Source organism: Podarcis melisellensis, assembly GCF_964234715.1.
Source record: "Podarcis melisellensis genome assembly, chromosome: 3".
In the NCBI taxonomy this organism is placed as follows: Eukaryota; Metazoa; Chordata; class Lepidosauria; order Squamata; family Lacertidae; genus Podarcis; species Podarcis melisellensis.
In genome coordinates, this window is record NC_138530.1 from 71583213 (window position 1) to 71610847 (window position 27635).

At 40.6% G+C, this 27635-nt stretch overlaps 1 protein-coding gene and 1 long non-coding RNA gene across 3 annotated transcripts in view; both read right to left on the reverse strand.

Moving 5' to 3' along the window:
- AFG1L (AFG1 like ATPase) overlaps positions 1-20679 on the reverse strand; it is a 58387-nt gene extending 37708 nt beyond the window's left edge. For both annotated transcript variants that reach the window (XM_081904650.1, XM_081904651.1), the window contains exons 1-6: positions 20469-20679; positions 18955-19178; positions 12896-12947; positions 12025-12126; positions 10273-10403; positions 1764-1863 (exon numbers count right to left, since the gene is read on the reverse strand). In XM_081904650.1, coding sequence (XP_081760776.1) covers positions 1764-1863; positions 10273-10403; positions 12025-12126; positions 12896-12947; positions 18955-19178; positions 20469-20580 — 721 coding nt within the window. In that variant the 5' untranslated portion in view covers positions 20581-20679. The remainder of the gene's footprint in view (positions 1-1763; positions 1864-10272; positions 10404-12024; positions 12127-12895; positions 12948-18954; positions 19179-20468) is intronic.
- Positions 20680-23488: 2809 nt separating this feature from the next.
- LOC309366184 lies at positions 23489-27498 on the reverse strand. The gene is made up of 2 exons (XR_014166557.1): positions 27329-27498; positions 23489-23949 (listed from the first exon to the last, which is right to left on the reverse strand). It is a non-coding gene; the product is annotated as an uncharacterized lncRNA (long non-coding RNA).
- Between the last annotated feature and the right edge of the window lie 137 nt (positions 27499-27635).

The following is a 27635-nucleotide window of genomic DNA, read 5'->3' on the forward strand; positions in this document are numbered from 1 at the left end:
AGTGTAATAAACTATTCAACTTGAAACAGGCAAAACATAACTAATGGAGGCTATCAGACCTTTCCAATAACCTTGGAGGAAGCTGGCTCCCAGAGGAAATCATAAAGCTGTCAGTCAAACACAAAAACTCATCTCTAGGTGGTTTATTCCAAACAATTAGCTGATGGACAGGATACTGTTTGAAGATAGGAAGTCATGAATTGGGCCCACCTTGCTAGATCTCCATGCTTCTTATCACTATCTGGGTAGACACTGGCCAGAGACCCAACTTCTGTTTATTAGGGAGTTCCCAGTTCCTGCTCTGTTCACTTGTATTGCAGTGTTGAGTATCTGGTAATAGGCCAAGGAGAACACTTCCTCACCAGTCATTTATTGATGTGAGAAGCCAGCTGAACCTGCTGTTTCATTTAAGAATTGAATGAAGTCTGTGAAAGTCTACTAAGGATCTTACCATATTATCCACACGGAACCAGCAATGGTAGTATTAGTAAATACATATATGTTTTTCAGAAATTCTTGAGAAACAAACATAACTACACTAGATTGCAGAAAATAACAGTACTGAGTAAATATGCAGTTTTTATCTGCAATATCATATTTGCAGTACTTACCATAAACCACTCCTCTCACACACAAATGGCTGATTACAGATTATGTCTCTGTAATAGTACAGCTAGTAGATTTTTTTTGTTCCCTACTAGTTTTTAAGAAACAATCAAAATATAAAGTGATTAAAGAAAAGTTTTTGTTCCTTTTAGATGTTTACTTAGCAACAAAGATATGTGAAGTTTCATTTTCAGTTTTAAGTTTATTAAACATGTTTCCACATTAATTTGCAATTTCATTCAACATTTGTTGAGAAACTTTAAATATATTCATGTTCTTTCTTGTAGCAGCCAGTCATTTTCTTAGTTTCTTATTCCAATTATTTATTGCATTTCTTGCTACAGGTACACCTGATTGTTTTGGAGCAGGTCTCATTAATCTTGGGCCTTATGCCAGAGAATATATCACTATCATTTGTCTATTTTATCATGCAATTATTATTACATTGTATGCTTATCCTTGTCTTTCTTCACAGAGCTCAGGACAATGTACATTGTTCTCCCCCACTCACCACCCTGTAAGGTAGGTTAGGCAGAGAAAAAAATGACTGGTCCATGGCCATTCTGAGCTTCATGACTTAAGTGGAGATTTGAACCCATTCTCCTTGGATCTAGTCTGACGCTCTGAATACTACATCATATTTACGTGAGCATCCATTTTTCTCAGCTCATTCTCCCTGATGATCAGCAATATTACCAATCCTATAAATAATTACCCAGGGGCCAGTCATAAATGCATAATGCTGATCACCCTTTCCCCTCACCTTTTTCCTCCTTCCACTTTCCATCTTCTAGCATGAAAGGACCATTGGCTTTTCAGTGCGACAACAATTGTTCCATGAACTGAAGACACTTCCATTCACATAAGAAGAGTTTCGTTCACAGAAGTTCATGACTGTAACTCTCCTGCTCAGAGTTCCTACCTCCTATACACCATGCAGTTTCCTTAGCATGACTATATTCCTCGCTTCCATATATTTGAACAGAAGCCAAGGAAGTGTGCCATTTAGGGCACAGCATAGAACCTTAAAAAATTACAATAGAAACAACACAAGAGATTGATCTTACTTAGCAAATGAATACATGTAATGCTACCTTATCAAGGCATCTATTCCTTTCCGGTGAAAACACCAATAGTAACATATTGTTTGGTTTTACCTTCTGGTGGCCTGTTGGATGTTGCTACAACAACAACACCATTTTGAAACAGGTTTTCAAAGAGCTGCTTGAGAATCATGGCATCAGCAATGTCTGTGACCTGCGGAAGACAACACCGCCATCATGAGAGGCTGATTTTGACTTGCTCCATTAACTGATCTGCAACTGGTTTTTTGTAGTCACAAAAGAGGCTTGTTGGTTAAATGACAGAAGATTCTAATTACCACTTGCAGCAGAAAAGGAGGGAATAATTAATAAGCAGTGAATGTGCAACAATATGTCGGTTCTTTATTACAGAGCCCCATCATTTTTTAACAAACTGCTGGAACAATTCTGTGTTAACTTCCATTCTAAAACTACAGGTGGGAAACACAGAAAAATAGATCCAAACATTTAAGAGGCCTAATTAATTTGGACCAACACACACACACACAACCCTCAGAAGATCAAGGAAGAAAATACACACCAGCTGCTTTACACTTCTATTACCTTTCCAGCAAAGGATCACAAAGGTGACTTTAAATGGTCATGGAACTTTTGGAAAAAAGGACAAGTAGCCAAGTATACATAATCAGCTGCTGTTGAAAATAGAATGATATGACATAGATACTATTGTGCAATTGTTGCACAAAACAATTCAACAGATGGCCCATCACAAAAAATAAGCAATTTCATTGTTCTTTTTAAGTGCCTTCTATTACTGTCCATGAATAATCAAAAAGGCACTGCAGTCAGTTCCAGCACAGTCAGCCTCTTCTAACCTTCACAGACACAAATCACTCTCTCCCTTCATAGACACACACATACACACTCACTAACTCGTTGTCTCAATAAAAATGAGGGCAGCAATTAATAATGAAAAGAAACTTTTGTCTGAACGTTTTCACTTTCTTGCTTATTGTTCATCAAATTATTACAGTTGGGCTCAAAATACTAACTTTATTATACACTGAATTTAAATTAAACACAAACTTACCATGGAGAAAGAGAACAAATGCAGAAGCAGGTATGAGAAAGGCCAGCTGAAAATGGTTTAAGGCAGAGCTGAGTTTTTGAACAAAGTAGCTGTAATACATCTGAAATCAGAGCAAACAGCTCAGCTGCCTTTGCCCATAGTACCCTTCTATGCTTCTTTAAAAGGCACTTGTGACACATTAAGAGCTAGTTTTGGAAGAGGCTCTGTCTGAACCAATTGACTCACGGCTGCAGGACTGGGCGGTGGGGGGGGGGGCCCTGCAATACTGTGAATGGGGTGGCTGCACATGCAAACACAATCAATCCTGACATATAACCAGGAGAGAAATTAGGATCTTTGGGGCTAGGAATAAAGAAAGAAAAAGAGAACTAAACAGGTTTTTAAACAACAAAAACCAGCTTCATGGACCATTGGAATATGCAGAAGGCAACACAAAGGAAAAGAGGAAGAAATACACACCTTTCTTCTAGTTTGGAAATTGAAGTGGAAGGCGTCATGCAATAGGACAATCTAGGTTTACAACAGGGAGACTTTGACAAGGCATAACACTCTGGCACATTAAGCTGCAAAATATTTATGACCAGAGGAAATGCAAAGAGGCCTTCTCAGATGGTGTTTTGATGTTTCAGAATTTGAATCTATTTGCCTACCAAAATACATTAATTTTTTTAAAAGCTACATAATTAAAAAAGCAAGAGTCATTCTGTGTACTTGGGTGCCAATTTATGTCCTTTTGATCCTGTGTAGCTTTGGAAGAGAAGACAAAAGTGAAAGCATTCTCAAAGCCCAGGTTCTTTCTGTGCCCAGCATTCATTATAAATGGGAACAAAAGAAAAGGATACAAATTACCAATAAGAGGGATCTGCTAATGGAGAGAATGGAGAAATTTCATTAGCATTTAAGAGAAAAGATTTTTATGACCTAGAGTTGCTTTCTTTTCTCTTAAGTTGAAAAAAAATCATAATGTATGTGTGTAAGTGCTTGAAGCTCAGTTATCCTCTGATTGGTACAGTTTCTTATAATGAATGAAGAACATAAGCATGTATAAGCAGTAATTAGTGTTAGCTCAAAAATAAGAGCTTAAGTTTTTTTATTACATGTTTTCAACAGCTTTTCCGGACTATAAGCATTGCATAAAGCATATTGATTTTTACCAAACACATGAGATATTGATAACATCACACAGTGCTTCTCAATTTTTCTGTCTTCCATACAGTTAGCATTCTATCCCCACCCCCCTTACCATTAATGACTTCAGACTATGTTTCTGAAGAGCCTTTTCATTTCTGGTTGGGATTTATGAGGATGACATAAGACTAAGGAAGAAGACAGATGCAATATAAAAAGAGCATTCACTGGATGCAGGATGAAAAATAGTACCGGTATTTATTTTAGCAGCACATCCCAATGTGCACTAATGCAACAGAATCTGGGCAATGACAATCAACCTACATGCTATAGCAATGACAGAAGCTAACTTCTGTATTTTATAGTTACCGTGTGTGCTTAATTTCATTTGGAACAAAATCTGTAACTGCTTTAATCAATCCTGTGATTTGAAGTGAAAGCCAAAGTGGTTCTTCCATCTCTTGAACACTGTCGATGTAGTAAATACAGTGAACCCTTGGGTTATGTTACCTTCGGGTAACATAATTTTTGGGTTGTGAACTCGGCAAACCTAGAAGTGTATACTTCCAGGTTTCGCCATGCACACAAGTGCAGAAGCGCTCTATTGTGCCGTGCGCAGAAGCGGCACCTCTTCTTACGATATTTTAAGGGTGTGCACGGACCCCTGGAAAGGAATTAAATCTGTATCTTGAGGGTCCACTGTACAGCAGAATGTATTTCAAGACCCAGGGTTAGCTCAAATAGTTACATATTTACAAACAGTTTCAATTTTTATAAATAATAACTGAATACAATAATTTAGAATTTAGACATATTGTTTTATACGAGGAGGTTACTGTAATTACCTTGACACTCTCTTTTTGTTTTAAGTTTACAAATATGACATCTTGAAAAGTTGACCAATCAATTAATCAAGCACTTTTTAATGTTTCTGATTACATTTGACCAATCAATTGAACAGCATCCCACTCCTTCAAAGCAGAGAACACAAGTCCATCAAGTCACAACAAGTAGTAGAAAAGGGTATGAACACACAGGCCAGGAATGTAATACAAGCCAGAAAGCCATGTGACTTAGTACATACCCAAGAAACACACAGTTGAAAAGAACACACTGGATGAGAATTCAACAATGTCGTACTTGAAGTAGACCCACTGAAATCCATGGACTTAAGAATCTTCAGGAAGATTTTGTTGGGTATCAGACACAGTCATAAAAATGGTCACCTAGTTACTAGTGAGCAGCACTGGCAGAGGAAGAGGAGTGCGAGGGAAGCGCACCGCCCCTGGCAGCACGATCCCAGTAGGGTGCCATCGCAGCTGCCCCCTCTGCCCGTGACGCGCATCATGCCTCTGCTGGGGGCACACCACACCACGCCCCCAGGATGCGCGCCATGCCCCTGCAGGCGGTGCACCCCAACCCTGGGACGTGCGCCAGCCCTGCCCCCACCTGCTCTCCGCACCCTGGTGGCGGAGCATGAAGCTCCGCCACTGGTAAGCAGTAAGGCCATTCTGAAATGAACGCCACAGAAGCTTGCCTGAGGTTAAAGACCAGAACCGGCTAGAAATCGCAGCACCTTATGCAGTGACTATTATGGTGGCAGTCATTGAAAAATAGTACATGCCTCAGGACTACACATCTGACAGAAACCCAGGCACAGGGCTAGCCCAACCATGAGGCAAAGTGAGTGGCCACCTCAGGTAGCAGGATCCACAGGGACAGCAGATCCGGCCTCCAAGGAATGCATCACCCACTCCTGCCAAGGCAGCAGCAGCAGCAGCAGCAACGGCTGTGGTGAGCTCCTAGAAGGTTGGATCTGCCTTATCCTTGGCAGCCCCCTCCATGCCACTTCAGCTGTGGCCCCTGGACAAATAGGTGCTGCTGGTCTCCTACCACCCTTGTTCCCGATGTAGATCTTCACTCACCCTGCCTTCCTTGGCAGGGGAGTGCCATTTTGTGGCTTGCCTCAGGTGATATACCTCACATCCACCATTCCAACCATCCTCTATTTGCACTACTGCTTCACTCTATAAGCCCAGTTTAGTCTCCAACCCAGGCACGTGTCCCTGGCCTGATATTTGTACATATAACAACTATGGCTGCTGGAGAGCAAAATCAGTACGACATGAGGGCTGCTCTTGATCTGCTGTTGTCCCCTTGAACAAGAGGAGATGCATTACCCAGCTGTTATTATTTCAGTGTCAAGGCTGTCACTTGGAGGAATGAAAGAAAAAGGAATAACTCAATCTAAAGTTACTGCCCAGGGCACAACAATATAGAAATGTTTTATAGAAACATTAGCTTCTAACTTTTTTTCAAATCCTTTCTATCAGTTACCTATAGAAAGCAACTTTATAGGTGCTTTTCTTCAAACAGTTTTAGCAGCAGAGAAAGTGAATGCTAGAAGACATTTGGGTCCAGCAGCCCATGCTGAGATTCAACTCCCTGACACTGGGTAACTCTGGTGAAATCATTTCCTCATATTTCAAGTATCAATTGGCAAATGGAAATCATCGTGACCACAGAGCTCTTTTGAGGGGGAAGTGGTATCTTATCCGATAATGTATCTTGGTTGCCATTTCATTTTTTCTTCTTCAGAAGTACACAGTGGATAATATCTTGCTTCTAAAATTACCTTCACAAGGGTATTCTTTCCATGCTCCCTTTTTCCAGTGGAGAAAGCTATTGTTGTAGCATATGATATTCAAAGCTACCATCATCATCCACACGTCTAGTGGCCAACTATCTAACCCATTAAAATTGTATCTCACTGTACTTCATCTTGATGGCAGCCCATTAATACACATACTCTATGATCATTCAGCTAATGGCTCTGGAGCCAACACTTACCTCACTCACCCATTTAACAGTATCCAAGGCCTTAAAGTCAAGGTATATTATATACACTACATCTCCATAGTCTGCTATGCCAGTTTCCTATCAAAGGAGGAAATTAGGCTAGACTGGTATAATTTGTCTTTGGCTGATTCATGCCATTTATCATATTCCCTATTCTCCACTGGTCATTTACAAATGGTCTGCAGCTCAGTTGCTGGATATAACAGGGACACAATGGGACTACAAGTATTTTAATGATGAACTCTTCAACAGATTTATCACCTGTCAGGAAACAAACACACTTGATTGCCTTGTGCCACCTTGATTACTATTAACCCAGCTGTGAATTTTCACATGCCAAAGAGAAAAAATACTGGGGTATTGCAAAAGGGAAGTGGCAAGATTCCACACAACAATGTGGACAGCTCTGATTCTGGGCTTCTTGAACTATAAAACTGGAACAAATTTGGATTACAACTTTGTAGATGTACTTTTGTCTAAAGGAAACTCCGGATAATCTTGTTTCAAGTATTATAGCATGAAGAGGTCTCTGAAGGCACTGTTTGTAGGACAAAACTCTGCTGAATGAAGCAACTGACTATTGCAGTGGAATAAAATGCCCTATTGAATGCAGGAGTGGAGAAAGCAGCTCAGTTCAGAATTGCATCCACAGCTTCATTTCTTTGTTTTGTCCTGTGACAAAGAGAGTAATCTACATTATTAAGTGATTGTGCTGGCCAGAAACAGCATCCACACTGACTATGCTATTCAGGGCATCCAGAGGATCAGTACACTGATCAGTGCAGATTTCAGCTCACTCCCAAGGTAGTGCAAGATGAAACTTTACAAGGTCAAAAACAGGATTCTCAACCCTGTGTGGGCTTCATAATGCAAAAGGGCTATGCAGGCCCTGACTGTCCATCTGGCAAATGCCATACCGGCTAGTGCACTCAAGGCCCTCTGTATCTGTCTGCTGGGTGCAGAGGAAGGATGGCTGGGTCACCCACCCCTGCTTTCCAACTCCATTGGTCCACCCCCCCACCCCCCGCTTCTTGTGGGTGACAGGGTTAGATGGTGACTGAGGCAGCCAAAGCGCCTGCTGCAGCAACTTGTGGAGAAACAGCTTTAGATGCAAGTCAAAGATGAACCGGGCATAGCTGTGCCTAGTGGCAGCTGGAGGCAGATGGCTCTGGGGACAAAGCAGAATGGGAGGCTTTCCCCAAGCTGGCTCTGAGGACGGAACAGGGAGAGAGTAAGAATTGGAGGATGGGGGCTCAAGGTCACCTGCCACCCCTTATGGACATCAGAGGAATGTGAATGGATCTCTCCTCTTCCTCTCTTTGGTTAGTGGCATGTCATCCAGATAGCTGGAAGAGGGGGGGGGGCTTGCACCTTGGCTGGCTTATGGTTTCAACTGCAGAGAAGCAATTAGGCAGAAGGTAAGGGGCTGGGAGGGGAGAATGACTGGCTGAGAATGGAAACAAGGTACAGTGGTACCTCGGGTTACATATGCTTCAGGTTACATATGCTTCAGGTTACATATGCTTCAGGTTACAGACTCCGCTAACCCAGAAATATTACCTCGGGTTAAGAACTTTGCTTCAGGATGAGAACAGCAATCGTGCAGCAGCAGCACAGCGGCAGCAGGAGGCCCCATTAGCTAAAGTGGTGCTTCAGGTTAAGAACAGTTTCAGGTTAAGAACGGACCTCCGGAACGAATTAAGTACATAACCAGAGGTACCACTGTATTGGTGAAATTCCATTAGCCAAAGTAGCCCATATAAAAATGAGTCAAGAAGGAAGAAGTGCTGTAGGGGAGGAAAGCCACTCAGGCCTGCAAGGGTAGATGCCCCAACCTCAAGGGTAGATTATTTGGTTCTAACCCACGTAGGACTTGAAGGCAGTGGCATAGCGTGGGTTGTCAGCACCCGGGGCAAGGCAAGTAATTTGCACCCCCTAACCTGTGGATTTGCGCCCCCTAACCCTAACCCCCAGATGTTGCGCCCGGTGCGGCCGGCCCCCCTGCACCCCCCACGCTACGCCACTGCTTGAAGGGGGACCAGACTGTGGATATATAAGCAGCGTTAGAAACTCTTATTGCTCCATGCACATTTTGCAACAGGAAATTTAATTAGCGTGAGAAGTTTCTGAGCTCTGGGCGCAGTACTGCACCTAAGATTTCAGATTAAAACTGCAGAGTGGAAGGAAAGGAGGACCTTTTCCTGCCTCGCCACTTCCAGTTACTCTCCTAGAATGGAGAAGAGGCCCTCTTAAGAATATTAGGAGGGTGGGAAGGGAAGGACTAGACCATGTGAAAAATTAACATAATATTTTAGCTGCAGTTCATTTATTTTCAGCTTTGTAGTCTTCTTATAAAGAAAAGTATGCCAAGACATTCTGTTGTTGTGCCCATAACCTAGGTTTAAGATGCCATTTAGCTCCTAGCTAAGTCAAGAAGCTATCCCAGTAACTGTTCAGGACAGCAGAATCCATTAAGTGCTCCCTGGTGGAGAAGACAGCAAGCAGGACACAGTTTTCTGCACCAGACAATGGGAGCTCTGGGTCAGAACTCTGAAACAGTTAAATAAGGTATTTTTTTAAATTAAACACATATTTACATTTAAACAAGTGTATGACATAAAGCACATAATCTGGCAGAGCCAACAGAATTGAACCTAGGCTGGTGTACTGTCTGTCACAGGTGCTGGGGTGCATTCTTAAGGAAGAATTGGTGTGTGGGAAGGTTTAACAAAGGGTGCACAAAATGCACTTGCCACTACTGTATGCAACCACCTTAGTCCCTCTTCCCCAGTCACTACCAGGTACTGGTATTTCAAAGGAAATAAGGTTAGGAATTACACTTTACCAGCCAGCCTTAGGTAAACCTTTGTAAATGTCAATTAAAGATACTGTAACTTTATTAAAGCAAATACAAGTCTTAAGGAAACAGTTAACTACTGACAGTGTTTACCTTATTTTACACTTATAGTTTATAATAAATAAATAAATAATATCTTGTAACTTTTACTTATAAAAGTGTGGCTGGCTAAAGTACCACAGCCACTGTGTTACAGTTACAGTAAAGGTGTTGATAAACAGTATAATACAGATATATCATATTTGATGGGAGCAGTTAGAAGGTGAATCAGCTGTGGTAAAAAAAAAGCTAGTTCTCCACATGCTAAAGAAAAAGTGAATTCACTGCAACTTGCCTTCTACATGAACATAGTGGACAAAGAGGATGAGTCTATCACCTATACATCTACTTGAAGCTGTGGCTTTAGGCCATGTGAACATCTATAGTACAACTTTAGATCTAGAACAGGGCAGCCCACAGCTACAGGCTCTGGTAGAAGTTGGAAGGGGGAAATGTTCTACAGTACACTTCCAATAGCACATGATATATAAAGCCAGCAAAATATCTTAGTGGAACAACCAGGATACCATGCAATTAGACTAGTTCGTATCAGCAAAGTCTTCAAATGGCTAAGCTGAAAAATGTTTTGCCAGTTTAAACTTATTTCCCAGAAAGGAAATTAATGCACTTCTGGTCTAATGTATTATTACCTGAAATTCATCAAAGCACAAGAGACAAGCCTCCTCACTTATTTCAGCAGCTACTGGGGCTATTGGGTCATATGATTTAGCCATTAATCCAGGTTTCCGTTTTGGCAGGGTCTGTTTAAGGCGATGTATTCCTGAAGAGAAGACAGTGCACAGACAATAAGCAAAAACTAATTTTTGGTCTAAGTAAGCCTAAATATAGCATCATGCTTACCCATTAGTAAAACAAGCGATATAACAATTAAGTCAAAAGTGAATTTAAAAATACATTTTAAAAGTTGTCTATTCAACTTTTTGGAGGTTTATTTTATTTTTATTCAGTATTGCTTTTTTCTAGACCCTGGATGAGAATTTAAATTACCAAATCGCAAAAAGAAAAAGAGCACTTCTGTGTGGAAGTTATACCATTGAGGGGGGTGAGGTAACCACAAAGTACTGGAAAATAGTAATGAGATAAAGCTTCATAGGTTTACAAAATGGTGTGGGCATGGAGGCAGGAATGTAGCCTTGATTGTTGAAAACTACATCTCAGGAAATGGTTTCAGTTAGCTGAGTCAGTCACAGAAATATGAATGCCTGTACAACTATGGTGAGTTGGCTCACATGTAATATTAAGGCAAACCACGGCTTAGTGTGAATAGGCAAGTGAATAGAACAAGTGTAAGTAAACAGAGAAGCAGGAAAGGATATAAAGAAACTGTGAAGAAACCTCACATAAAGTCAGGGAACATTAAGGACTAAACATTACTGGGATGGGAGGTGGAAGAGGTCTGCGTGCCAAAGTACAATGAACCCATATTTCATGTTTTGACTCAAAATAACTAAATACTTCAACTACAGGTCCTGAAGAAGGTGCACTGTGGAGAAATCAAATTTCTTATCCCATTTAACATGCCCCCTGTTACACAAAGCATTACTAAACTTGCAGACAACAAATTACTAGAGAGATGAACTATCATCTTCTTATGGTTGTGGGAACACCTCCTCAAGCACAGACCTAGGGACAGAATGATGTATCTATCTATTGATACTTTTAACATTTCTGTGGGGCAACGAGCACTGAAATAATAATATTTGTAGAATGTAGGACATCACAGCAATGTGTAAACAGCAACGAGATATTTTAGTCTACCTTATATATGAATAGGAAGATGTCCGTGGTTGGTTGCATAAGGAAATCACTCACTCTCATTTGATGGCCTTTTCCCATATTCCTAATTTGATGTCCAAACATCTCAATTCCATAATGTTTACTTGAGTGAGAAACAGAAACGATTTATCTGTTTCTCACTCTTCCTCCCCCCTTTTTTTACTAAAACGGCTTTTACTCATTTTCATGTATATTTCTATCACTGAATATGAATGTAACAGGAATGCAGAAGACAGGATCTGCTTTTTAGTTAAAACCAGAAATCTGTAATCATGCAAATAAATATGATGTAACACAACTGGTCTACTGCCTGCTGATGTCACAGAAAAAGTGAAGTCTACATACTCAAGTCTTGCAGTAATTTACCCACAGCAATTTCTAAGGGAAAAGAGCATTTTGGGATAACTTTATTCAAAGTGAAAGATCAGAGGTCCCCCAGAAACAACCTATAAAAATCCCTTCTCTATTTTCAGATAATAGCTCTCCCTTCTGTCACAGCAAAAGGATTCAGGAGGAGGATGACAAGACATTAAGAGGCAGACAGTGTTATGAACATGGGACATATCCATACCATACTGTACCACATCAAAGAGATTTAAACTTACTTTTGTGCACATCTAACATGAAGCCATGAAAATGGACTCTCTTTTTTCTTTCTACTTCTATATGAGAATAAAATATGTCCATCACCATTGTCTTCCCTGTGCCTTCAAATAAAAACACACATACCCAACAGGTTGTTAATTTAAAACACTATGTACTGATTACAGTAATGACTGTTCATTAGCATCGAGCTAATGAAATCATAATCGTGATCTGAACAGTACAAAATCATTATCTTTGGGAAACAAGACTTATGTGGATGGAATTGCTTGTATTATCAGAATCTGAACTAAATATAATATCAGAACCAGCAACTGTAATTATTGCTTCCATTTGAAATACTTTCAGCAGCACACATTATGAATAAATGTGATGCCTCTCTTCTTATTTTCAATTTTTATGTATCAACTACAAATGCAGCCTTGTTTAATCAGACCAAGGGTCCATCTACCAAGCACCCTGTTTCCAATCGTGGCCAGACAGATGCTTCTGGGAAGCCCACATAAGCAGGGCATCAGGTCAGCTGGCTGACTACACTGTATGCAACCCAGTACCAAGCCTTCAGAGGTACACTGCAACTGAATCTGGAAGTTGTTTGAACCAATAGCTAAACCTTAAATTTAATGCATTGCAAAAGGAACCAAATTAATATGGGTTTAACTGTTTCTTCTTCGATGTTTGCCAATAGATATATCTGTCTTCTACTTAAGGATAAAGAAATACACATTTTAGCAGCTCAAGGCAAAAACACTTTGATCTATTTAGTCCCATTACCATCAACAGAATTAACATTTTTCAATGACTAGGTATTATTTGAAAACATATGCAAATATTATATGGGTAAACATTTGGATATACTTCTGATAAACTTACCAACATCTCCATAGACATAAAGGCCTTTTGGGGGTTTATGTCTCGTAAACAACTGAAAATAAAGAAAATTATTCATTATGCTTTATTTTGCTCTGATAAAAGTTAAATAATGAAACAGACACAATGTACAACACATATTTATCAGGTACTCTGTCATTTGCAGTAAGTTGAGTCTGGCTTAGTTTTGACTTACAATGAAAATATATGAAAAAACAAACTTTGATAGCAGATGGTGTCCTATCAGTTAAGAGCAAGCACAATGCAATGAATTGACTGTTGGGTTTGGGCAGAGTCCAGATTAAATAGATGACTTTGGGCATCATCATCCAGTAAGCCCAATATACCTCTTCTCAGGCATGCTGCAAGGATTTTAGGGGAAAGGATATAAGGTTGGATGATAACATATACACCTAATAATATCCCGGAAAATAATGTTTAGGCTTGTTTGTTTTTAAAATGTTAAAGTTCCCATTATGTTCAACTAGAAAAGGAATTAACACTTTAAATTAAAACAGTTATTTCAATAAACATGTGAACCTTGCTTCCTAACTCACCCAACTTGCATTTCTGAGGACTTCCTGTACCCAATCTTTACAGCTTTGTCTTACAGTTTGTGTCAATGTTACTTGGGAAATGTTAGATGTATACTAATTTTCTGTCCAAGACAAGTCTTCAGGAAAAGGACTTCAACTAATCTGAATTTATTTTTAGTTTTATGATGCTGGTATTTTCTCATGGTTGCTTAGATCTGTACCTGGGAGTACAATTGTCATACAATTAGCCTTTCTGAAGTAATAGTGGTGAGGATGGTGATCTAAAAATTCCTCTCAAAACAGAAACCTCATAAATGGTCACCAGTGTCTAGCACTATTGTGTCTGCAACTCAAAATTCATGTTGCAGATGTTTCTGATTATCAAAATATTTTATTGGCTAGTTGACTCATAGAGATCAAACTGCACTTTAGCTTTAGTCCCTGCAGCTAGTATTTTATTAAACACATACCAATAACCACATTTCAAAGCATTTAGAAATAAAAATTGCAAACTAGTACATATCTGCAGCAACAAGAACCACTTCAACACACACAACAACAAAACTCCACAAAATAAAACTATGGCAAATGTCCATAGTCTGTAAAACAAAATGCTATTAGAAAAATGCAGATGTTTTAAATGTAAATTTATACTTGTCTATCTTTTCAGCTAGTGTGTGTGTGTGTGTGTGTGTGTGTGTGTGTGTAGAAATCAAATACCGTACACAATTACATCAGTGTGGCTATTTGCAGCCATGAGAATCACATGGGTTATCTGTTTTTTTAAAAAAAACCACAATAATGGATACAGGGTTTTGATCACATAGGAGATATCAGTGCATAGGAGCAGGCATCTGCATATGAATTGCACTTCTTCATCTCACCCCATATGTGCCAAATGTATGTATGTATGTGTGTGTATATATATATATATATATATATATATATATATATATATATATATATGAAATAAGGTGGGGGATATAGCAACCACTAAATTGATCAAGGTTCCATCTATATTTCCTAAGATGGAGAGATTCAGTAATGGTGATATTTCTGGCCAGCATTATATGCAATTCCCATATTTATGGCTTTGGAAGAAGCAACCAAGTTTTTGGAACAGGACGGCAGGATGTTTTAAATGCATCAATATATAGTCTATCTAATGTAACATTATATAACCTGGTATTCTTAGAAGTACTAATAGTGGTCAGTCAGGCAAATCTATTCGAAAATTAAAGATAAATAAGCTAGCATCCAAAGAATTAGCTAACTGGTTTATTGTGCCCAGTGTGGCTTTAAAATAACATTTCTTGAACAGAACTTGCATGGAAAACAACTTTTGAAACTGGGGAGTTTGCTGTACAAAGAAAACAAGCATAGAACCATTAGTAAAAGCCTTTGATCTCACCTCAAGTAGCTCTTTGATATCTATCACTTATATAAAAACAATCAAGCATGCTGAAAATAGTTGTATTTAGATTTTCAACCCACTACATCATTTGCTAAGCAACTGGAGAGAATTATTTTTACATATGCATGTTATTCTAAGCAGAAAAAACTGGTAGTGAGACAGGTCTCATCAGTTTATGTGATTGCATAGATATTCATCATCATATTTCACAAATGTACACATTTAGTTATTGCTTTTACAATTTTTTTAATGTAACACTAGAGCTGAAACAAATTAAAGTTCAAATTTTTTGATCTCACGTGGAGCTGAGCAATTTCTAGACTGCGTTTCAAATAAAAACTGCATTACAGATAAGTATTTTCCTCATCAGTTTGTCAAGTTTCTTTGCCTTTTAAAAATCAGTATATTCAGCAAGCCACACAAGCTAACTATTACAACTAAACCACTTGAAGATTTAATTTAGAGCCAAATTAAACTGTGCCCCAAAATGTTAATTTGGTGGACATTTGCAACAAGGTTTCAGATGTTCTGAAACTGTTTCAGTAATAGTTAGCTGCAACTACTGTAGTAAATTGTGCTGCAAAAATACAAGACAAAATTAGGGTTGTTTTCTAGCCTGTCTGTTTTTTAAGGACTTGTTTTCAAAATGCTTGCTTACCATTATTCAATATACTTAATTATTCAAAATTACTTAATATTCAAACACTGAACAAGGAAAGAACAAAGAAATAAGGAAACAAAAATGGTGATCTGCATTAGAATACTTAAGAACAGAGTAGAAAATTGTGGAGATTGCATTTTACATCGTTAACAGTCCAAATCCAACAGCTCCTTTTTTTTTTTTTTTTTGCAAGAAGAGTATTTATAAGGGATCTGGAGTTAAAGTTGAGCAGGGAGGAGGACTAGTTTATAGGTGACACAAAGTTATTCAAGATGGCAAACTTGTAAGCAGCGCCAACAAAAAAAGTACTCCAAAAAAGTCTCCAAGACAGAAGACAGAACAACAGTGATACACACTGTAGAGAGTGGATGGAAGGGAAAGAAAATCTTAATTGCATGCATGCTGAGAGGGGAGTCAATACTTGTGCTAAACAGAAATATTTGGGTAACAGAACATGTACTGAAAATATCAGTTCAGTATTAAGAGGTAATCCTCATAGCATTGCTCATGACTGAAGCTGTGGGGAAAGGTTGTATGCAACTGTGGAGGGGATGTCTGATCTAATGGCCAATTCCTAATATAGGGGGTTTTTTTTGAGAATTATATCTTGCATTACAACAGCTTTGCTTAAAGAAAAAAGAAGTAAATACAAAGTAATAGTGTTAGACTGTTGCTTTAGCTACTTACTTTTTGTTTTTAAAAGTTCTATATTGCTTAACTACATATATTGCTTAACTACAATGGTCACTATGGGGTGTACAAGAAATACAACAGAGAAAAGGTATAAAATCAGTATAAAATCAGACTGCTGAAATAAAATGCCTGCTAGAATAAAAGAGTATTCAGTAGGTGCCAGAAGCTCAATTGGAAGGGGGCCTGTCCTGACCTCAACTGAAAGAGAGTTCCACAAAATTGGGTCCACAATACTGAATACACGGCTTCTGGTAGATACGAGCCATGCATCTGAGCCACAGGGATGGCTGACAGGGACTTCCCTCAAGTTCTCCGTGATTAAGCAGGGATATGAGTGATTAGGTGGTCCTTGCGGTAACCTGGAACCAAGTTGTTAAGGGCCTAGTAAATTAATACAAGAACATTCAAGTTGGCCTGGTAGCATATGGGCAACCAGAGTGACACTTTTTAAACACCACTAGTGGTGGTGGTCTATATAGACCATTGGTCTAGGAGTGCAAGGTTGCTCATTACAACCTTAGACTCAACTGCCTACCACTATGTTCTACCCAACTCATCTCATCCACTTTGTCCATATATTTCCTACCCTTTCATATTCACCATTCCAAGGGTACATATTTCCTACCCTTTCATATTCACCATTCCAAGGGTCACCATTCCAAGGGTACATATTTTCTACCCTTTCATATTCACCATTCTAAGGGTCTTCTTAGTTAATTCCCAATACATGACAATACAAGGGACTACTGACATTTTCCTCTCTGTAGCCTAGTGCTGAAATTCTAGCAGCAATGATCCAAAGACTTAGGCAGAAGTATCAAAGGCTATGTTTAAGGAAGCTTTTAATGTTTGATGGACTACTGTATTTTAACATTTTGTTGGAAGCTGCCAGAGTGGCTGGGGAAACTCAGCCAGATGGGCGGGGTATAAATAATATATGATGATGATGGAATCAAGTATAGTGCAATAAAATAATCAATTTCTATCATTCATTTCTGTTTACAACTCCGACAATTGTGTTTTGGCAAAAAGTTCTTTGTGGGACCAAGGTACTGCCTTCTGACAGCAATAATGAGCAATTCTAATGGAGAATCTGTCCACTGGGAAGTGGGGGAAATGACTTTCACCATGATTTTGGAAGCACATAGGCAGATGTACTGAAATTCATGGAACAGTGGCAGCTAGATTATATTGCACCTCATGCTAAGGTAAAGGTAAAGGTACCCCTGCCCGTGCGGGCCAGTCTTGACAGACTCTGGGGTTGTGCGCCCATCTCACTTAAGAGGCCAGGGGCCAGCGCTGTCCGGAGACACTTCCGGGTCACGTGGCCAGCGTGACATCGCTGCTCTGGCGAGCCAGAGCCGCACACGGAAACGCCGTTTACCTTCCCGCTGGTAAGCGGTCCCTATTTATCTACTTGCACCCAGAGGTGCTTTCGAACTGCTAGGTTGGCAGGCGCTGGGACCGAGCAGCGGGAGCGCACCCCGCCACAGGGATTCGAACCGCCGACCTTTCAATCGGCAAGTCCTAGGCGCTGAGGCTTTAACCCACAGCGCCACATAGCCTTACTTTATTGCAGGAGAAACAGAGCTCAGAAACCTGAATAAAGCTTGTAGGCCAAACATTGTTTCTGAGAACTGAGATTAAGTTTGGAATAGAGAATGCCCTGCCACACACTTGAGAATTGTGGACATTTAAACAATTTGTGTTTAACTGTGAACAAAACTTTACAAGGCATGTACATGGGTAGGGCCTCCTCCTTCAATATGAATAGGTAGGGATTTCACATCTAATCCATAACCAAGTCAGAACAACTTCATCAGTTATTAAGTGACATATTTGACCAGAGGTGGCCAACATGGTGCCCTGATGGGCTCCAACTCCATCTTCCCAGATCACTGGTCATGATGGCAAAGATAGATGGGAGCTGTAGTCCAACAACATCTGGAAGGTACCATGGTGTCTACCCCTACAGATCTGATCATAATTACAATACTGGTTTCAACCCAAGAAACATACTGTTGATCTGCCCTCTCCATCAGCTCTTGCCACTAGTACTTTAGCCTGGACTTATAGATTAGGTAAAGTCAACCAACTGCACTTATGCATGATTAAAACCAAAGCAGGTTGCCATTGTGGCAGCCTGCACAAACAAGTGGACATGGGATAGTTCACCATCAACAAAGAAAATGGCATTCACAAAGCATGAAAAAAAAATGAGTAGGGGGAATACAGGTAAGGTTTTTCAAAATATCAGTGATCAGAGGAATTCAGATATAGAGCACATAGAGCTCCCACATAAGAAAGGCCTTCCATGATGGTTTTAAGCTTCATTTTCCCAATGAACTTGCAGAGCTCCACAGCTAACAAAATCAAAGGGGAAATACTGTCATACCTGGGCTCCATACGTGCACCATATGATTTTGGATCAGAACCCTTTTCAACAAGTATATAAACTCGTATTCTAAATTTGCTAAAAATCATTTTGTGGAAAAATCAACTTTTAACAAGTTTCTCATTTAGACAAATAATGCAGTGTAGTGGTCATTACTATTTTTGTAACTGTGAGATGAGGCCCGAAGTCCCAGCTCTGACTCACAGGGTGGTCCTAGGTGTGTTTTCTCAACCCGTTTCTCATGTGTAAATAAAAATTATTAAATGTTACCGTCTACACAATTGTTGCAATCAGAAGTAAGGGGGAAAAAACCTAAGTTGAACATTAAAGACTCTACAGTAATGCCTAGTGACAGAATCTCACCTTTGATAAGATGTGCTTTGGACTGATACTATAGCCTTTAAGGCTTTCATGTAGCTTCTGCAGGCATTGTACAACTTTTCGTTGTTGCTCATCGTTCCTCAGCTCCTCGGCTTTGATCAGAAACTCATAATGTTCTAAAGGTCCATTGCAAATTAACAAGGCTTTGGAATTAGCATCTGCTCGAGTGCCACTGGCAGCTTTCTCAGCTGCCTGAACCGTGTAAGCTGTAAAAAAGAAACATGGGGGAGGTAAATAATGATTTATTTTATTGTCAATGGAAAAGCTTGAAGATTCAGAGACATTCTTATATGTTCAAATATACACATAGCCATATCAAACTCTATTTATTTACTGTGCTTTTTAGTCTAGGAGGTGCCTATTAGACTCCTCATGCTGCAGTCCTACACACACTTTCTTGGGAGTATGTCTTATACAGACGCTTCAGGTTACAGCCTCCGCTAACCCAGAAATAGTACCTCAGGTTAAGAACTTTGCTTCAGGATGAGAACAGAAATCACATGGCCCCATTAGATAAAGTGGTACCTCAGATTAAACAGTTTCAGGTTAAGAATGGACCTCCAAAGCGAAATAAGTTCTTAACCCGAGGTACCACTTTATATATGTAGAATGTATAGGCCAACATAAGCTTTAATTGACTTCAGTGCATTTCACTGGATGCATAAAATGTTTTAAGTTTACGTTACACAGTAAATTCACTATGCTTGAATAAAACACATTCTGGACTGAAAGCTTGTGTGCAGCATCTAGTAGATTTTAGACACAACATTTATGAAAATATTTCTAAACCAGCATAAGATAAAATATCAGGGCAGTGAACAAGAAAACATAAAACACCATTAAAAAGAATTAAAATGACTGGTTCATCCGTTTAAACAGCTGCAAATGCTTGTCAGGATAAAAATATAGTATAATAATAATCAGAGTTTTTTGTGACAGTATTCACCAGTACAAAGTACCAGCACCTCATTATTTTAAAACCAAAAAAATACTAATAATAATGATAAAACAGTGTGTACACTGGTGCAGGGAAGCACTGACATTTTGAATTCTTCCAACTTAAGAAAAAGGCAACAGAAAATCCCTTCATGGTGGACAAATATTCTGAAACATCACAGTCAAAAACACTTCTTATCTGAGTATCCTTAAATGCCACAGAGAATAAACGCCACTGTTCCAAAAGGCCCCATATGTAAGGTAGTGTGGTTTGTGTGAAGTTGGCGGTGAAGGGAAGTCCGCAGAACATCTCCAATACATTTGCTCCTGAGGAAGTCGAGGGAGGAGAAGGAGCGCTCCTAGTTACCGAAGGGGCTCCTGGCCAGAGGCGCCTGGGGCTTTGGCCCAGTCACGACCCGGCGGTGAGGCAGAGGAGCAGTCGCCGTTTGACAGGCTGCTGCTGCTGCTCCCCGTTGATACGGGTCAGCGTAACTCTGGGCAGTGGGCGCTCAGCCCTCCGCGGTCAGGACCGCGCAGTCCCATATCTAAGCGGCACTAACCTTTCCGCGGGGCGCCGGCTTCAGCCCACCCGGTTACTAGGAGAGCAGCGTGTCGAGCGGCAGCCCTTAGGAAGCAGCGCCCAGTAACCAAGGGCGACACGGGCGCCGCCATCTTGCCGAGGCCCCCCCGCCTACCCGTTTCCTTATGAAGGAAAACTTTATTGAAAAGAAACGGACGCAGACAGCCACGAGTCAGGCCGGTTCCAGTCACCTTCACCTTGAGGCGGCGTTCCCGGCACAGACTACACGCTCCAGAATGCAACGCGCCGCTCCCCTCGCGCCGATGGAAAGCAGCCGGATACAACGGCATGCCGGGAAATGTTGTTTTTAATGCCCTCAGATGCCGACCCAGAACTGCGAGATCGCTGGGGTGAATAAACGTGCACCACCGGGACCGCAGGCTGAGGAGACAATATAGCTACACGTCGTGCATGCCCTTATGATCCCGTGTAGGAGATTGTACTTTGCACTAGTCTCGCTGCGATAGCTTAATAATTGACACCAGACAACTCAAAATCCCTTTAGGTGGGAAGTTACTCAAGATGACGTGCTTCCCGATCCTGTGCGTTTACTCTTTCATCACCTAAGCAAAACAAGTTCATCTTTTATGCTGAGGCAGGAAAAGAAGTTTATGCTGCAGGAAAAGCAATCAAGAGGAGGCTGACCATAAAGCAGGCCTTGCCCTATATAGCGAACAGTTTCCCTATCTTACACCAATTGAAATAAAGTTTGTCTAACATATAAACAGGATTAATACCTCTTTTTTAAAAAAGTAATTCTTACATCACTACCTGCCATATTATTGGACTTAATGCCAATAAATGCATTGGAATGACAACACTACTATCATTCTTTCCTTATTTGATTTGGATGTAACCCTCACACCGCTACAAGAGCTGACCAGTGCCTTAGATCTCAGCAAATGCTTGCTGTGTCACACATCCACACCACACATTTAATGCACTCTTTTACCACTTTTCATGGCTTCTCCCCTCCTGGCAAAGAATCCTGGAGACTTTGGTTTTTTAAAGATGCTACAACTTGTTAGCAGACCTCTTACAGAGCAACAATTTTCAGCACTCTTAACAAACTACAGTTCCCAGGATTCTTTGTGGAAATTTTTTGTATGTGGTTAGGGTGTGGATGTGAACTTAGAAATATATTGTAACTACACCAACAAAAGGAACTGATGAACAGTTGAGGAAAGAGATGCTCAGTCGTAACATTGCTACTTACATTGATCAACCTGTAAAAGACTTAATTGTTTCAGCTCCCCTCCCCCTTCTTTTGATGCAGTGTGGGAAGAGCTTGCAGTTGAGAATGTACTAACACAGATCCATCAGTTAGAGCTAGATTAGTAGCTCTATCCTCTACAACTGCCCTGCTGTTCCATGAATCTTCCCATTCTGGAGACATGGCACTACTGACCACCATTCCAGTGCATAATAGGATGCTTGCATACTCACTAGCGTGCATTATGTCATGGTGGAATGTTGAGCCACTGTATCAGGAACAGGAGTCGGAGCTGGTTGGCAATGGATCACATGGCAAACTCTTTACTCAAGAAAACACAGTTGACTCAGAGGGCCAGGCCTAGTGATCACAGCAACTCGTCCAGGTAGATCTTGCCCCTTTGAAGCAGTTATGGGGCCTGAAGGTCCCCACCTTCCCACACTTCCTTAAGTCTCCTCCTTCCCCAGGGTCCTTCCAAAGCAATCTGAGACTCTCTGCTCTGCCCTCTTCATACCTCTTTTGGTTCTGGGAGATCAGGAGGGAAGGGAGCTAGTCGCAGCAGGAATGAGAGACACCCTAGCTTCCTCACCAGCCTGACTCATCTCTGTCATTTGGCCTCTCCTCCTCTCCAGCCTCCGCTTCTGCCTCTGATTTTGGACTGTTCTCTGCCACAGACTCTTCTCCCTAAACCCTGTTACCTCTTCTGCTTCCAACATCTCTTGCTTCCTCTTTTTCCCCTGACCACTCATTGTCATCCCAACACCAGTCCCCTGGCTTTGAGCCATCTTCCCTTGGGGTCCCCCTGCTGGTGCCTCCAGCTACTCCTCTGCAATCCAGCCAGTCCATGACAGACACTCAGTTAAGGGAAAAACTACAAAGAAGTTTGTGGCACCATAAAAAAATAACAGATTGACTGTAGCATAATCTTTCATGGGGTAGTATCCAATTCATCAGATATAAGAAGCCAACCAGATGCCTGTGGGAAGCCTGAAAGCAGGATCTGAGTACATCAGCACAGGCTATTGGTGACTACTGGCCACAATGGCTGTGTTCTACCTCCACTTTCAAAGACAGAATGTGTGCTGATGCACCCTGGTGATTCCCAGCAACTTGCCATCATGGGTAGTAGCCACCAATAGCATTTACCTCCATGCATTTGTATGATCTTAATGTAAAGTCATCCAAGTTGGGGGCCATCACTGCCTCCTGTGGGAGCAAATTCCATAGTTCAATGATGCGCTGTGCTAATAAGTACTTTATTTTGTCAGACTGAACACATTAAAAAATAAATATCTTCTTTTAAAGCAGCAGGATTGCGCCCTGTCAGACACACAAAGTGTTAAAAATGTTGTGCTTTGTATTTGTAATTTAATAATGATACCAAACCACTTCTTTATGATTTTTTAGAATCAATTTTCCTTTTCGCTGTCCTTTTAGGAGCTTTTATGGGTTCAGCTCGCTCTATATTGTTAAATGCATCAGCACCTGGGCTCATTTAACAAAGAATTCCAATGCACATTGCTATGAATTGAACAGCAGACATCTCAAAAAGGCACTGCAATTGTTAGAAGCAATATTTTTAGAAACTCGAACAAGGAAATAAACAACTTCAGTAAAAGTGATTTAAATAACAAATAACTTCTCTTATAAACAGCTTAGCTCCTTGAGAACAATGAATAAACAAGGAGACAAGAGTCTTTCTCTCCTCCCCCCCTTTGCATTATTAACTCTCATCACGATATGAATGGGTGAAATGTCAGGAATAATTGGAGAAAATCACAGCGTACTCTTTGGCAAAAACATCTGATTTATTTAAATTGTCACTACTCATTCTTAATAAATCCTCTCTTTAACCTTTTGATCTGCAATCCAGCAGGCTAAGAACTGTACATTGGTGTTCGATGAACATCTTCCGTCTTCTCACACAGTATCAACAAAACTGCATATTGTATGTTGAACGAAGAGCAAACACTGCATCCTGTACTTTCTTTCTCAGAGTTTGAAACGACCTGGGGGCATGGCTCCAATCACAGAATCTGGGAATTCACACGAAACAAGTTTGTGCTAAATATAGCTCTGAAGATTATTTCAGTAAAGAGCATGTTGAACATATGAGTGCCGTCTTGTCTGCATTTCCTTTAATTTACAGTCTCGGTAGTGCAGGTACCTCTTTTCAGTTGCAAACAACAGGGTTTTAATTGTGCATCTGTGAGACTGATATAAACATGCCCAATCCAGGTGTCTGATCCTAGCACCATGCAAAAAATAAAAAGAAATAAAGGGAAATATTGTTAAGGGAACAATCAGATTTCAAACACGGGTCAGATTTGTTCTTGATGGCATGGTATGAAGTGTACAACTGGGCCAGTGAATAACTGGAGGACATATATGTTTAAGTATTGCTACTTATTTTCCTCTGTGTTTCTGAACATGAGAACCAAGGGCTATGGGCCATGTGATCCTGTCAAACAAACTAGTCCTCTATTTCCAAGTATTTCATAGCCTGTTACTAGATGCTGAACAAAAGGTTGTTTGCTGAATGCCCAATAAAGGCCTATCAGTCTAGCCTTTAGCTGAAAATATAACTGCAACCATCCCTAGCTATCTACAGAGTGGAGGGTAGAAGATATCTGGTTGACTTTATATATTATTGGCTGCCTCCAGACTGTCACTGTTTTGCTGGTGGAATACAGTTGTATACCAGTAATTAGTTTGTGCAATTAAAGTGGATTTGGCATTCTTACACAACAAATCCACTCTTCTTCCCCCCACCCCAGAGGCAGAGCATCTGCCTTGCACAAAGGAAGTCCCAGGTTTGATCCTCTTAGCACGTTTCTCCCTTGTGTCCTGAGTTCGAGTGTCTTCAAAGCCCATGACACCTTTGGTAAAGGGTGTTCTCCAACTGGAGCATTCACAGGCCAGTGTTTCCCAATTGTCAGCGTTTATACTACATTTTTAAAGATTCGCCTTAAGACAGTCTTTCAACCTCTTTTGTTGACCACCAGCATTTCGCTTTCCATTTTAAAGTTCGGAATAGAGTAGTTGCTTTGGAATACGATCATCAGGCATCTGCACAACATGACCAGTCCAATGAAGTTGATGTTGAAGAATCATTGCTTCAACACTGGTAATCTTTGCTTCTTCCAGTACACTGATATTAGTTCGCCTGTCTTCCCAAGTGATGTGTAAAATTTTTCGGAGACACCGTTGATGGAATCTTTCGAGGAGTTTGAGATGGCGTTTATAAGTGGTCCATATTTCACAGGCATATAGTAAGGTTGGTAGTACAATAGCTTTGTAAACAAGCATTTTGGTTTCCCTGTGAATGTCCCGGTCCTCAAACACTCTGCACTTCAATCAGGAGAAAGCTGCACTCGCAGAGCTCAAGCGATGCTACATTTTGGCATCAGTGTTGGCCCTTGTGGAAAGAAACTGCCTTAGGTAGGAGAAGTGATCGACATTTTTCAATGTTACACCACTGAGTTGGATTTGTGGCACTGCACAATTTGTTTTTATAGGCTCCCTATGTCAGTCATGCTCCTCCCAGTGGGCCACATAAATTAATGCTGCACCACAGACTAAAAAAAAAAGACCCTGCCAAATGCTTCTTATGCAATGAAGTTTTTCACTGCCTTGATATTTGAGCTTCAGGGTATAGCTGGTTAGTCCTATAATACAAAATGAACAAACAAGGAAGATATATGACAGAAAAAAATAAGCATGCCCATGTAATACACATTAGTCCATAGAAATATTCACCTTAAGCAAAGCAAAGTATTTGCTAGGTTTCCATATTAACCTATAATACCTCTAATCAAAGAGACAGGTAAAAATATACATCTCCTTACAAGATATGCCAGTCCATACAAGTAAGGCATATATTCTCATACAAGTAAAAGACACAGCAGTCCATTCGGTTGTTGCCCTGCTTTGCCCATAGGAGCCAACTTCTAAGGGCCGAAGTCCCTTCAGCCCCTCCTAAAATATTTGAGGGGACCAGGCCCCTCCAAAGTTGATGGGCACTGTCATTCAAAGGGCATGCATGCACCACATCATGTGATTGCCTGCTCGCCTTATTTTATTCAAGTTGACACACTTGGGGTGGCCGAGAGGAGTTTCTCAGGCACATAGAGGCGTGGAGAGCTGCATCTGGGCTTGGATCTAAGGTTCCTTATCCCTAGTATCAAGATTTATTTTTTTTATAATGGAGTATCATTGAAGCCATTGTTTTTGTATGAATCTATCTTGTTTTTCTTTACTTCTATTTAGCAATTTCAAGCATAATTTATGTATACAAAGTGTGTACTGGAGAACTCAGGGTTCAGGAAAGTGTCTTTTAAGTTTCCTAAGTAAGTATTGCATAATTGAGTGACATGTTTCTGAATCAGTGTTTCTCAAAATTCTGATGAAAGATTTTCAAGTAAATGTTCCTTCCTCAAAATCTGCAATATGTGTTTAAACTCTTCGAGAGGAGTGTGACTGAGCTGTTTTCTCGTAAAGTGATGATCAAGGGCCGTTTTGCATAACAATTTTTAATACAGCACAATCAACATCACTTTTTCCAGTGATTTTGTCAGAATGCATTGATCTCAAATGTGCCATGGATGATATCCAATGTTGTTCAAGCAAACATACCCTTTCTCTTTTCCCCCTGAGGCTCCTAATGCCCCCCAGATCTGCTCTGGATGGTTCCCCAACCCTCAGGAGCTTTGGGAGGCATGGTGAGCAATAGGAGGAGGGGGAATAGAGTTAAGGGGGTCTTGTCACACAAACAGAAGTCCATTCCACTGGCAGACAGGCATTGGATTTCATCCCATGTCTATAACTCAAAATACTATCTCTTACAATAAAAAACTCCAACCATAGGTGTGGTGATGTGCAGCATGGTTACATGCTGGCTGAACCATTCAGAAGATTTGACAGAGGAATGGCCTAATTCTCTGTAGGTTTACTCAAAAGTCCCACTGAGTTCCATGGGACTTACTCGCAAGGAAGAGTGCACAGTACTCCAGCAGTCCCAGAGCTTATTCACACAACAGTACTGATGTGCTGGTTTCTTGTACAGAGCCAGCCCATACACAGCTGCTCTTTCAGATATTTTTTCTCACTGCTCTAAGATTCCTGAAGCTAGTACTGATGAGATGACAGACAGAGGGCTGTGTAGCTGCATATGGTTGAAATTTACCTATATATTAGCTTTGTAATACAGAATGAGATCTCATATTGGCAACCCTCATAACTTCTGGTATTAAACATTGCACTCATTTATTGATTAAATTAATAAATGAACAGTTGTTAATAATCATTGTGACTTATGGGTGTTAATTCGGTAATGTAAGCAACATCAGAGATAACGTTGAATGTTAAAAGATACGGGTGTCACCATTATGACAGTTCATTCTTTGTTACTCATTTAACAGGAATGCTTTTAATGGAAAGAGCTGCTCATGGGTATTTTGCTGCCTGAAGCTAAAGACAAAGTATCACCCCCAGCCCATATACAGAAGGCAACCAGACTAGTAGTTTAATATTGGTAACAGGAGCGCACACTACACCAAAACTGAGGGTACCAGGCTAGCCTTCGGGGTGCAGAATAGGCCGCATGACGCATCCAACTCTGTACCTACTCCTTTGCCTTGTCGCCAGCACCGGTCGTCTGAGGTCTCTGCCTCACTTTGCCTCATGACAGGGCTGACCCCCATCACAAAGCATGTGCTGTGAAACTGTCCTGCTATTTTCAGAGAGAGATCTAGCACCAAGCATGTGCTTCCTTATCTCTGTCGTGTCTGGAAGGGCGCGTGCTGGAAGGGGAATGCAGGCTTCCTGTCCTGCAGAATGAAAGACATCTAAACCACCACCACCACCCCCGGAATCAATGGGCGTGCCTCACTCTGCAGACAATCGCCGCTTTTACTCTCTGCAGCATTTTCAAAC